Source organism: Talpa occidentalis, unplaced genomic scaffold (assembly GCF_014898055.3).
Source record: "Talpa occidentalis isolate TD23 unplaced genomic scaffold, MPIMG_talOcc4v2.1 talOcc4.12, whole genome shotgun sequence".
NCBI classification, from domain to species: Eukaryota; Metazoa; Chordata; class Mammalia; order Eulipotyphla; family Talpidae; genus Talpa; species Talpa occidentalis.
Window position 1 is genome coordinate 88677552 of NW_023601212.1, and position 12395 is coordinate 88689946.

Below are 12395 nucleotides of genomic sequence, written 5' to 3' on the forward strand. Positions count from 1 at the left end.
TTCTACTCACTTTCCATTGGTGAAAACTAGTCATATGATCACATCGTTGCTACAAGCAATACCGGGAAATGTAGTCTCAGACAGGGCCACAACTTCCCTCTCCTTACCCCAAAACTGTGGAAAGACAGAACAAATGTTTTGGGGGTACCTAATTAAATCTGTCAATGAACGTCCTAAGGAAAAATTCTCACATGTGAGAATATTCAGGAGAGTTCTGAGAAAGAAGAGAATTAGAGGAAACTAACTCCACCAGGGCAAAATAACAATAACTAGAGTAAGGACGTAGTTTAGAACTGAAGAAGAATTAGACAAGCTAATGGAACTGAATGAAAAGCCTAGGAATAGCCCCAAATATCTTTAGGAATTTAGGTTATGATGAAGGTGGAATTCCAAATCAGTGGGAAGAAAGGGTTAGTAAGACAATGGGCTGAATTTGGAGGAAATAAAGGAAAACTAGACCCTTACTTTCTTCTTATAAGAAAATCACTTTCAGAAAGAGTATTATTAAAGAATGTGTATTATTAATTTTTACTTTTGAAATGGAGAAGTCCTTTGCTGAGCAGATCACAAAACACATAGAATATACAGAAAAAAAGACAGTTTTGACGTATCTGCAAAGTAATCCAATGGAAGGAAGATAGCCTTTTTGACAAATTATGTTGGAATAATTGGACATCTGTAGGCAAAAAAAAAAAAAAAAACCAATATTTTATAACCATATAAAAATTATCTCAAAATAGATCATGGACATATATATAAATTTCAAAGCTATAAAACATTTAGAAAAAAATAGGATCCAGGTTTAGGCAAAGCAAAGAGTTCTTAGATTTGACAACAAAGTATGAGCCATAAAAGTGAAAATTGATAAACTGAATAAAATAGAAACTTTTGCTTTTTAAAAGATTGTGTTAAGATGAAATGGCAAGCTATAGCTTGAGAGAAAATATTTTCAAACCACGAATCTGACAAAAGATCCATATCTAGACTATATAAATAATGTTCAATGATAAAAATAATCAGATTTTTTAAATGGGCAAGAGATATGAAAAAACTATTCATCAAAAAGGCTACAAAGATGGCAAATGGCAAATAAGCACATAAAAACATGTTGAACATCAGCAGGAGTTAGGAAAATGCAAATTCAAACCATAAGGAGTTAACCCTTATCGGTGGTCTTGCTCTCCATGGTTTCAGCGACTCAGAATCAACCACAGTCCTAAAATACTACCCTTACAATTGAGAGAGACACACAGAATGAAAGTCCAGGTACACATAACATTTCATTACAGTATATTGTTATAATTTTTCTATTTTTATTATTGTCATTGTTCATCTCTTACTGTGCCTAATTGATAATTTAAACTTTGTCATAGGTGTATATCTGGAAAAAACATAGTGTGTTTCTGTGTGTGTTTCTGTGGGGGGGAGGGAGGGGACTTAGTACTGTCATGGTTTCACACACCCACTGGGGGGTCTTGGAACATGTCCCTTGCTAATATACGCATCAGGCCTCAACAAGGAATGCCAGCAAAAATGCAGAGAATCTGTTATAGAGCAGCCCCGATATTGAACGGGTTCCTGGCTGTGTGTCCTCACCCGTGCGCTTAAAAGGGACTTACTAATACTCTACTACAGGCACACACAAAAGGTTAATTTACAAGGGAAAAGGAAATAAGGAAAATGTACAACTCAGGGACAAAATAGGGAAATAAAGTCTTTAATGTGTCCTACCCGATCCGACGACCTGGAAACCCAAAGTCACTCTCAGAGCTGGCCGGACGCTGAGAGCTGGTGGAGAGCCAAAATGGGGGATCCCCCAAAGCCCACATGTCTGCCTTTTATATCCACCTGGCTGCTTAACCCCACCCTCAGGTCCCAGCCACCTTCCCTTTGGTGGTGATGGGATTTGGAGTTCCCAGTGTCTTTGGCTTTGGCCTGTTGTGGGGGTGGAGTCCACAAAGCCTGTATGGGATTAGCTTTAGGACAGCCTTTTCCCCCTAACAAAACCAGCTCACTCCTATAAGGCTGCTCAGAATGTTTATCCCACTGTCAAACTGGGGGGAACAGTTTGAGTTTTTTAAGAAGCTACACATGTCACAATGAGAAAAAAGAAGCAGCCTTGGGTTATAACTACAGTATAAAATAAATATCCCTGAATCCATACTGAAACAAATAACTGATGGAACAAATAACTAAATGAGAGAGAGAGGACACAAGTCTCTCTTTCGGGAGAATTCCAAGTAACTTTTGTGGAAATGCCCTCAGGGAGGTGTAGCTTAAATCCCAGTCCTTGCTTGGGAGCTGGCAGGATGACTTCCTCCCAAAGGGGACCCTGGGGGAAGGTGAAGAAGAAAATTCCAGTGGAAAGACCTGATGACCTTGTTCTCAGCATCACAGGGGGTGGCCATGTTGACAGAATGAGGTGGAAATCACTGAGGATGCAACAACTTGAATCACCAAAGAATTACACTGAGCAAGAAGAGGCCAATCTGGAAAGACTATCTGATGTCGGCTTCTGCTTTTAAAACATTCTTGAGGGCCTCCCCTGGTGGCTCAGCGGTTTAGTGCTGGGCTGCGAAGCTGCCCGCAGCCTCTGCAGGGCCGGTTCGATCCCCGGCCGCCAGTGAGGGTCCCACATGGCGTGACAGACCTCTCCTGCCACGCCCGCTGCTCCCCTCAGCAGTGTACTTCGTCAGTCTGCCTGTTCTGTTCCCCGCTCTGGCTCTGGTGAATTCTCTCACCCTCCCACGCTTCTGACTGTACCCAGTGCTTGTATAAATAAATAAATAAATCTTTTAAAAAAATAAAATAAAATAAAACATTCTTGAAATGGCAAAACTATGGAAATGTAGAAAATGCTTGTGGTTGTCAGGCTCTAAGAAGGAGATGGGGGTGTGGAGGGGAGAGGGATGGTTGTAAAATGGGTGCCATGATGAAAATGTCCTCTCTCTTGACTGCATTAGTGTCACTGCCAACAGTGTGAGCTGCAACATTGTACCAGCTCCACCGGGCAACATGCTGGCATTGGAAGATACATGGTAAGCATCATCTCTTCTAACAGCAACTACTGACTCTGCAACTATCTCAATATAAAAGCTGCATTTATACAAGGTAACTAAGAATCATTAAAAAAACACAAAACATCTCCAGCCACAGTGCATACACACAGACAAGAGACGAAAAATAAACTAGGAAAATATTTGTCACACTTGTGACAAACACAGGGCTAATTAATTTCTTAATTGACAGAGCACTCATCCGCTAATAAGAAAAGGACAACCTGATTTTTAATCAGGCAGAATATTTATAAACAAATGGCTAATGAACTCAAGTTACACATTCTCACTCATTATGGCTTAACCTTACTCATAGTAAGGTCAGTCACGTAAATCAAAATATGACTTTTTTTAACCAATTGTGCATTTTATTTTTTTTTTCTGGGCTGACAGGATGTGAAATAAATAAAAATAAATATCCCTGAATCCCTACTGAAACAAATAACTGATGGAACAAATAACTAAATGAGAGAGAGGACACAAGTCTCTCTTTCAGGAGAATTCCAGGTAACTTTTGTGGAAATTCCAGGTAACTTTTGGTTTTTGGGTTTTTTTTTAAAGATTTATTTATTTATTTATACAAGCACTGGGTACAGTCAGAAGCGCGGGAGGGTAAGAGAATTCACCAGAGCCAGAGCGGGGAGCAGAGCAGGCAGAAGGACCGAAGTACACTGCTGAGGGGAGCAGCGGGAGGCAGGAGAGGTCTGCGCGCCATGTGGGACCCTCCTCCGGTGGCCGGGGAGCAGCCGGGGATCGAACTGGTGCTACAAAGGCTGCGGGCAGCTTCGCAATCCAGCGCTCAACCGCTGCGCCACCAGGGGAGGCCCTCCAGGTAACTTTTGTTCAAACCCCACTGGAGGAAAACACAGGCTTATTGGGGAAAATAATTGGAGAGCATTTTTCAAAATGTAAAAAGCACTCTCTAATCCAGCAATCCCACTGCTAAAACTTTACCCTTCAAATAAATGCACAAAAACTTCCCATCACAGGTGTTCAAAGATAGCGACTCCAGCGTGGTACGTAAAGTAATGAAACTACAAATAACTGAAATGACCATCAGCAGTTAAATATATTCTGCTAGTTCTAAACTAAGAAATATGCAGCTAGGTAGATCCATAGCTACTCATGTGGAAAGACAGCTTAATTTTTTTTAGTGAAAATAAGTGTCTTATTAAATAAAAAAGCAGGGCCTCTCCTGGTGGCGCAGGCGGTTGAGCGCAGCGCTGTAAAGCTGCCTGCAGCCTCTGCTGTGCCGGTTTGATCCCCGCCAGCCTCGGAGCAACCCACCAACCCACATGGCGAGCAGACCTCTCCTGTCTCGCCTGCTGCTCCCCTCAGCAGCGTATCTCAGTCAGTCTGCCTGTTCTGTTCCCCGCTCTGTCTCTGGTGAGTCCTCTCACCCTCCCGCGCATCTGGCCTGTACCCCGATTCTTGTATAAAACAAATAAATCTTAAAAAATAAAAATAAAATAAAAAAGCAAAGTATAATATCTGAGGTATATGCGTTCTTTAGTAATTTTTTAAAGGATATATTTGTATGTCTATGTGATCATGTAACTGTGTTACAATTACAAAGACTGTAATTTCTGATACAGTGTGCTTTCAAGTGGTAATTATCATGTCATTCTGTTAAAGGTATATATACAATGGGATGCAAATCGGATATTGATTTTCATATCCACCCAATATCTGTTTTAAAACTATACAAACGAGGGCCTCCCCGGTGGCACAGTGGTTGAGCATTGGGTTCTGAAGCTGCCCGTGGCACCGGTTCGATCCCCGGCTGCTCCCCGGCCACCGGAGGAGGGTCCCACATGACGCGCAGACCTCTCCTGCCGCCCGCTGCTCCCCTCAGCAGTGTACTTCGGTCCTTCTGCCTGCTCTGCTCCCCGCTCTGGCTCTGGTGAATTCTCTCACCCTCCCGCGCTTCTCGACTGTACCCAGTGCTTGTATAAATAAATAAATAAATCTTTAAAAAAAATAAAAATAAAAAATAAAATTATACAAACGAGCTCATCCTATGCCTTGGACTTGTATTTCCATTCTACTTAACCCCATCCCAGCTATTTTGGCAAGTTTTTAATTCATGACCTATTGTACCTCTCCCAAACAAAATTATATATATGTGCCAATATACTGTGTGTGCATGTGCGTGTGCATGTGCGTGTGCGTGTGTGAAGACAGAGACAAAAATTGATAATTTTATAAACTTCCTGTGACCTTTGGCTCAAAATATCATTTTATCCCCTCTGGAATGAGTTATCATTACAATTATTACAGTAGACAATTGATCAACATAACCCCACTATACTACAAGTGTTGATAATTGTTAAACAAAGTAAATAAAATTTTATTGGAAATGGCTTTTTTAATGAGATGGCTAGAGCAGGCTTACTTGTTCCATGAGTTCATTTATCCCAAGATAATTTATTTCTACAATTAGACAGGGTTCATCATCAACTCTATTTCCATTTTTCATTTTTGTAGATGCTGGCATGGAGACACGTTCACAAAAATAAACAGAAGGGGATTATAAAAGGTTTTCTGTGGCAACGCTGCACAGATCCTTGAATGCAATACCTTTTGAGTCCTATGCCAAAAAGAATCCAGTGTCTATTCTTCTTTATAAAGTTTTAATCAAGCTGGAAACTTATTATATCCCCCTTTAACTTTGTTGAAAGGAAAGAATCTTCCTCAAAACTACGGAGACATCTAATATTTGGTCATTCCTATTACTCGCTTTCTCAAAAATACACCAGTATTTCTGTTTAGCCCATTTTAATTCCCAGGGCAAAACCAGTAACAATGCGGGATAAGGGACAAGGATTCCCTTCTGTGAGCTAGAAGGGCCATGGAGAGAGGGATCAGACACATGAGGTGAGGATCTGAGGCAGATTCCTTTAAAAGTGTTCCTCAACCGCTTGTTCATTATCCCCCCTTTAAATCTTTTCTCCCAACCATCCCCTCCACTAGTTTTCATAGCACAGACACCCTGCATGTCTGTTTACAAACAGCGGCCCTTAGAGTAGCTCAAACCAGCCTCCAAGAGCCAACTGTGCTCCCTTGGGGGCCGTCTCACTTCCACTGGGATGGGTACAATGGAAGCATCCTCACGAGCACCCCTGGGAAACTTCACGACTCCCCCGAGAACCCCTGTGGCGCTCACACTCCAGGTAAGTAGGTAAGTGTTCCAGGTCTCTCCCCGCCCAGCCCCTCTCACCACCCCCATGCAGCCCCACTCACCTGGCGCCTCCTCAGGTCCCAGCTCACGCATGGCCCTCTCCCCGCAGCACCACCCAGAACGCCTTCCTTGACTTGCTTCGAGACGCTCAAGTGGCCAGGCTCCCCAGCTGGGGCCACAGCAGGATGGCCCTCTGGGTGCCCCGAGCCTGTGTCCGTCTCGTCCATCGTGAGGTCTTTACACCTAGCACAGCCCAGGCACAAGATAAGCATCAGCACGGCGCCTATCTGTTGATAGTTTGCCTTCCTCCCACCACCCACAGAGACTAGGTGCTGAGGGGAGCAAACTGTCCCAAAACAGCAGCTGCAAACAGCAATCCCTCGTTTAGCTCACAATCCTGAGATTTGGCCGGCAGCTCTTGGGGTCAGGCTCACTTGCGCAACTGTGGTCAGCTGTGAGTCGGCAGGAGCCGGGATCCAGGCTGAGCCTCATCTGGGATAGCTCATCTCTGCTCCCTCTTATCCAGCAGGTGAGCTGGGCTGATTCACACCGTAGTCACCACATGCTGCCAGGAGCCAAGCAAGCAAGCAAAGCCCAGCGCATGTGCATCTGTCAAGTGGTGTCTTGTTTATCATCATATTGACCGAAGCAGATCACATGGTGTAGGGGCAGGACAGGCCACTGAGCAGGTTTTCTATGCTCCAGCAGACCGGGTAAAGGAGGAGTCAGAGTCCTCCGTGGCTTTTGCAGGTCTTTTATTAAGATTTATCAGGCATAGGGCAGGCAGGGGTGCTGGGGGGCTGGGAGGCTGGCAGTCCTCCCAGCCCCCAGCAAATCCTCACTCTATCTGGGCTCTCTGGCCTTCTCTCGGCTTCCGTTCGTTCTTGGCTTCTGCTGGCGGCCCCGTGATGCCGCCCTTATAAACTCAGCCCAGGTGTACCCACTTCAGGTGCCCACCATCAGGCCTGCATTCAGGACCAAGGGTTCCCTCATCTATCCTAATGGCGGGAGGGCAGAAAAGCCTGATCCTTTTTTTTACTTTACCCTACACATGGCCACACCCTATTCAAGGAGTGGAGAGTCCAGAGACTTAGCGCCATCCTCTGTACCCTCCCACGCCTCGTGTGGGGCACAAGGTGAGCGCGGGCCATCCGGGCCCTTTGCCTGTAAGTGGTTTCCTATGTTCCTTTTGGCTCCATTTCCCCTGGCTATTCCTAGGCCCCCACTCCTTGATTCTCAGCCCTCAGGACCACCCACCCCCTCACTCCTCCTTTGTGGGTACCAGGTCCTTACTACTGTCAATTCTCCCTTCTGCCCTCTGAATGTCCTGAGTCTTCCTCAGGCTTCAAACCTCTAGGATTCAAGCTCACCCACAATTGGGAAATGATGGGTGAGTTAAACAGGAAAGTGATCCTCCCCTGAGTTCCCAGAATGCTCCCAGGTCACTTTGTTACCCACTTAAGCACTGAGTTTAGCAAGTTCTATTTGCAGATGGAGCAAGATGATTTCCCTGGCACCAAGTCTACCAGATCTGGGGTCTTGTCTAAGATGGTGTAGGGTAAGTAAAGTATCAGGCTTTTCTGCCCTCCCACCATTAGGACGGATGATGGATCTTTGCGGTCCTGAATACATGCCTGATGGCGGGCACTTGGAGTAGGGTGTGGGCATGCATAGATGGTATTCACTTGGGCTGAGAGACTGGGCTTATAAGGGCGGCATCATGGGGACGCCAGGAGAACCACAAGAAGAGCAGAGGAGCAGAACCACGAGAGAAGCAGAACTATGAGAAGAGCAGAGAAGCAGAGGCCCCCAGAGAAGGCCGGAGAGCCCAGTGCCAGGGTGGGTGCCAGGGCACGAGCTGTACCTGATCCACAGGGAGTAGCCAAGATCAAAGAAGAACTCCAGGGTGCAGCAGATGTAGGGTGAACCCCAGCCTAACCAGGGGAAGAAGACTAGCAGCAGACAAAAGAAAAAGAACCATCACACAGGCAATTCTCTCAGCCCAGGTGAATCCCATCTACGCATGCCCACACCCTACTCCAGGTGCCCGCCATCAGGCCTGCATTCAGGACTGCAAGGATCCATCATCCATCCTAATGGCGGGAGGGCAGAAAAGCCTGATACTTTACTTACCCTATAGATGGGGTAGTAAGTTCCCCACAACCTGCCTTTCACTCCACGGGTTCCATAGGAGTTCAAGGTCTGGCTTTGGGTCCTCGGGGGATATAAGGCGGGGTGTAGCATGGCCCATTTTACATTAGAATCAGCTCCCTCGAAATGAAGGTCTGCCTCTGTTACAGGTTTTGCTCTTTCTAGGACCTTGGCCCTACCCTCCTCCTGGCTGGCTTTTCAAGCATTTTGACCTCAACCACTCAGTCAATTTTATCTGCAGGTCTTTGTCAAAGATTCTGACATCAAACTCACCACCATTGAATCTTGTATAAAATGTCCTCTTTTGGGAAAAAGACGTAGCTCACTGAGTTCTGAAGGCATTTTTTTGGCCAGGCTTTCTAAAATCTGCTCATGCCCCAAAGCTATGTGATTGGACTGTATTGTTGGTGTTCAGTCATGGTTTGCATCCAGGGACCTCAGGCAGCTGCAAAAACCCAGGCCTTGAGCATGCGCAGGGCCCCCACTGAGGAGGCCCAGGGGAAGCTTCTCAGGGCTCCGTGTAGGGAGAGTTATGTCTCTCTTGAGCTGCAACTTTATGGAAACTGAATCATGTTTTGATCCTTGTGAGGACTTGGAAGGAGTCAAATTTGTAGCCCATTTCGAGTACATGCATGAGACAGTAAAATATGCACATCTGTGGGCCTTTTTCTTTTTTATAGATTCATGTTCCAGCTCCCCTAAGCATTTGTTTTACCTTCTGTGTCGATGTTGTTTTATTAGCCACCTCAATTCCTTTTGTAAAATAAGGAGAGATATAAAAAAAGTAAGCAAAAATAAAAATATATATCCTACCTACAAATGGCATTTTATTAATGGGAGCTTTACCTCCCCAAAATAATTAAAAACTCCAAGGTAAAAAGATGTTTGCCTCTACTTTGAAATTCATAAATTTTTTGATATTAAGCAAACATTCTCTGCACGGTAGATCAAACACAATCAAAATGATGCCACATGGGATGGCTGATGATCTAAAAGCTTCCTGGTTTCTCTTTCACTTCTCACATTACAAAAGCTGGGAAGTCAGATACTGTTATTTCCCAGGCCCTCCTGCAACTAGATACAGTTCTAGAGTTGCCAGATTTAGCAAATAAAAAAGTAAATTTAAATTTCAGATAAACACATAATTCTTTTCAGTATGTCCCATGTACTACTAGTGACATAACTAAAAAAATGATGTTTACCTAAAATTCAAATTTAAGTCAGTATCCAGTATCTTATCTGGCAGCCTTACCCAGTTCTTACAATATGATATAGAGGGAAGTCTACTGGAACACGTTGGAGATGATTTATTCTGGATAAAAAGAGGTAAAGGAGGAGTCAGAGTCCTGAAGATCCATGCTGAAGATCCATCTTTTTACCTAATATGAATGCAGTTGTGATGCCTGCCACTGCGGCAGCTACTTTGCAGTCACATGGCAACAAGCAAAAGGTTAAGTCACTGCGTTGAGGCAGAGCATAGAAAGCAAACCTAGGTCCCTGAGGTTTTTCAAAAGTACTATTACTGAAACGAAGCATTCTAGATGCCCACTGTTTTGAGGGTTTTTAAAAGCTATTTTTTCCAATTAAATAAACACCTAAGAACTGTTGAGCTTTTGGAGATAAAGGTCACTCTTCACCATTGACAAAGAAAGCAGAGCTTAAAAAGAAGAGCTATTTACGAAAGAGATGTATTCGTTTTAGAGAGGCTAGTTTGGGTAGTCACTTCAGAGAGGTTAAGACACCTGGAAAAGTAATCTGGGAGACTCACTTTAAGAAAAGTTTTGGAGTCAAATGTGTATGGTGAGAATACATATGGAGGTACAGACTCCACGTGGTGGGAGGAAGAGGGTCGGGGCTTCCTTGTTGCCCTTCTGCATATGCAGGTTCACAGCCCAAGTCATATAACCAAAAAGTTCATCAGGCCTGATGGTTCTGAGCTGTGGGGTGAGCACTCTGGGGCTCTATGAATCTGCATGGTGACTATGAGCTTCCTATTACTGCTCTAACAAATGACCACAAATGTAGAGGCTTAAAATACATTTCTTACCATTCTAGAAGTCCAACATTTGAGATCTGAAATCATAGGCTCAGTCAAAGTGTCCACAAAGCTGGCTCTTTCTGGCGGCTGGGAGGAAAGTCTGTTTTCTTGCCCCTTTCGGCATCTGGACGTTACCTACATTTCTTGTTTTGGGCCCCTTCATCTCTGCTGTCAGCCATCACACTCTCCCTGACTCTGACCCTCCTGCCGCCCCTTGTGAGGGCCCTGGAATTACCTCAGGGTAATATTCCTGGACAGTCTCCCCAACTCAGATCCTTAGCTTAATTACACCTGCAAAGCCCCTTTTGCCACATAAGGTAAGAGTCACAGGTCAGAGAATCAGCGGGAAACATTTTGGGTATCATCCAGCTACCACAATAACCAAGGTGGAGGAGGGCTTCAGCAGGTCAGTCCAGCAAGGGCAGAAACTGGGACAGAGAAGGGCTCCAGCATCTGGGGGAAGTGGAGGATCAAGGTGCCTGGTGCAAGGTCAGTGCAAGGAGCACACAGGAGCAAATCCCAAAAGGGTGCCAGGGCACGAGCTGTACCTGATCCACAGTGAGTAAGCCAAGGTCAAAGTAGAACTCCGGGGTGCAGCAGATGTAGGGTGAACCCCAGCCTAACCAGGGGAAGGAGGACTAGCAGCAGACAAAAGGAAGAGGACCATCACACAGGCAATTGGCAACTGAGATTTATTTAAACAACAATAGGTCAACAGGAACAACAACCGAGGCACCGAGGTTCTCAGAGTGTGGGTGAACCGGAGACCAGGCCCAGCCACCACTTGGGAAACCCAACGTGTCAATTCCAGGAGGGCTGGTGGCTTCAGCTTCAGGCTCAGCAGCCTTCAACAGATTAGTAAGTTATGTCCTTCAGACCTGCAAGGAGGAGACACCCAAATTCTGTTATGAGACTCTTGTCATGCAGGACAGAGGAAACAGGAGGGAGACGCCACCCAGCTGACCGCAGGGACCAGCTCCGGGGTACAGGCCACACATGCCACCCCCGCTCTGAAGACGGGGTTTCACAAAGAAACAAGAGGCTGAATGCGTTTGTGTTTGTGGGTAGTTTTAAGGGATTAAGAAAACCTTCCAGTAGTTTTGGGCACTATACAGTCAAGGCCTAACATTAAGGAATGAATCCTGAGCGAATGCACAGACAGCCCTCCCCACAGCACATACAGGCACTACCCCCAAGGCAGTCAGATAGTAAGTGGGGACAAAAACAACCCCCTACATAAAAACATTCACTATGTTGTTAATGTGCAGAAACTAAATTAACTTGATTGCATTACTACCAACCTCTATTTCCAAAAGGGGGTAGAGCTAAGTAAATGCAGACATAGTCTCATGACAGAATCGCAGAGAGTCATAAAATTCTGCTGAGTTTTTAACGACGACATGCTCACGATATTATGTTGGCAAACTCAGGAATTAAAGTTACCTAAATATATAAATTCAACTCTGCTAAAAATGAAACAATGGCCAGAAAGAGAGCAGAAGGAAAAAGTGACGAGGTTATCACAGATGGGTGATTTTTCTTTTCCTCGCCATACTTTTCAGAAGTTTCCAAAGTCATTGATAAAAACTGAAGTGTTTTTAAAATTAGGGAGAGAATAACAACATGAAAACACACAAACAAGTACTTTTAAATCAAAAGCAAATTTTAGAGGATTTTGTAGGTTTAACTGCACAGCTGGGTAAATTTGTAACTACTGGAGCCTTAAGTCCAAAGGAGATGATTAACAACCTCGTGGCAGCCCAGAGCTTTCACACAAGGGACAGTCCTGGGCTCTGCCAAGTTGTGTGAGCTCCCTGCCCAAGATCTATGTCATTCAGATATATCTCCAGGATGCCACCTCTAGTAGCTTGAACGGCTACTAGAATAGAAACTAGAATTAACTCGATTGCATTACATTTCCAAAAGGGGGCAGAGCTAAGTAAATGCAGACACAACCTCACAACAGCAT

The 12395-nt window shown here is 44.8% G+C and overlaps 1 protein-coding gene across 1 annotated transcript in view; it reads right to left on the minus strand.

Annotated features, from left to right (window-relative positions):
- Positions 1-11074: 11074 nt before the first annotated feature.
- The window catches only part of LCMT1 (leucine carboxyl methyltransferase 1), a 47680-nt gene continuing 46359 nt past the window's right edge, over positions 11075-12395 (minus strand). Inside the window, exon 11 of the mRNA XM_037507400.2 lies at positions 11075-11304. Within this exon, the coding sequence (XP_037363297.1) occupies positions 11282-11304 (23 nt within the window). The 3' untranslated portion in view covers positions 11075-11281. The remainder of the gene's footprint in view (positions 11305-12395) is intronic.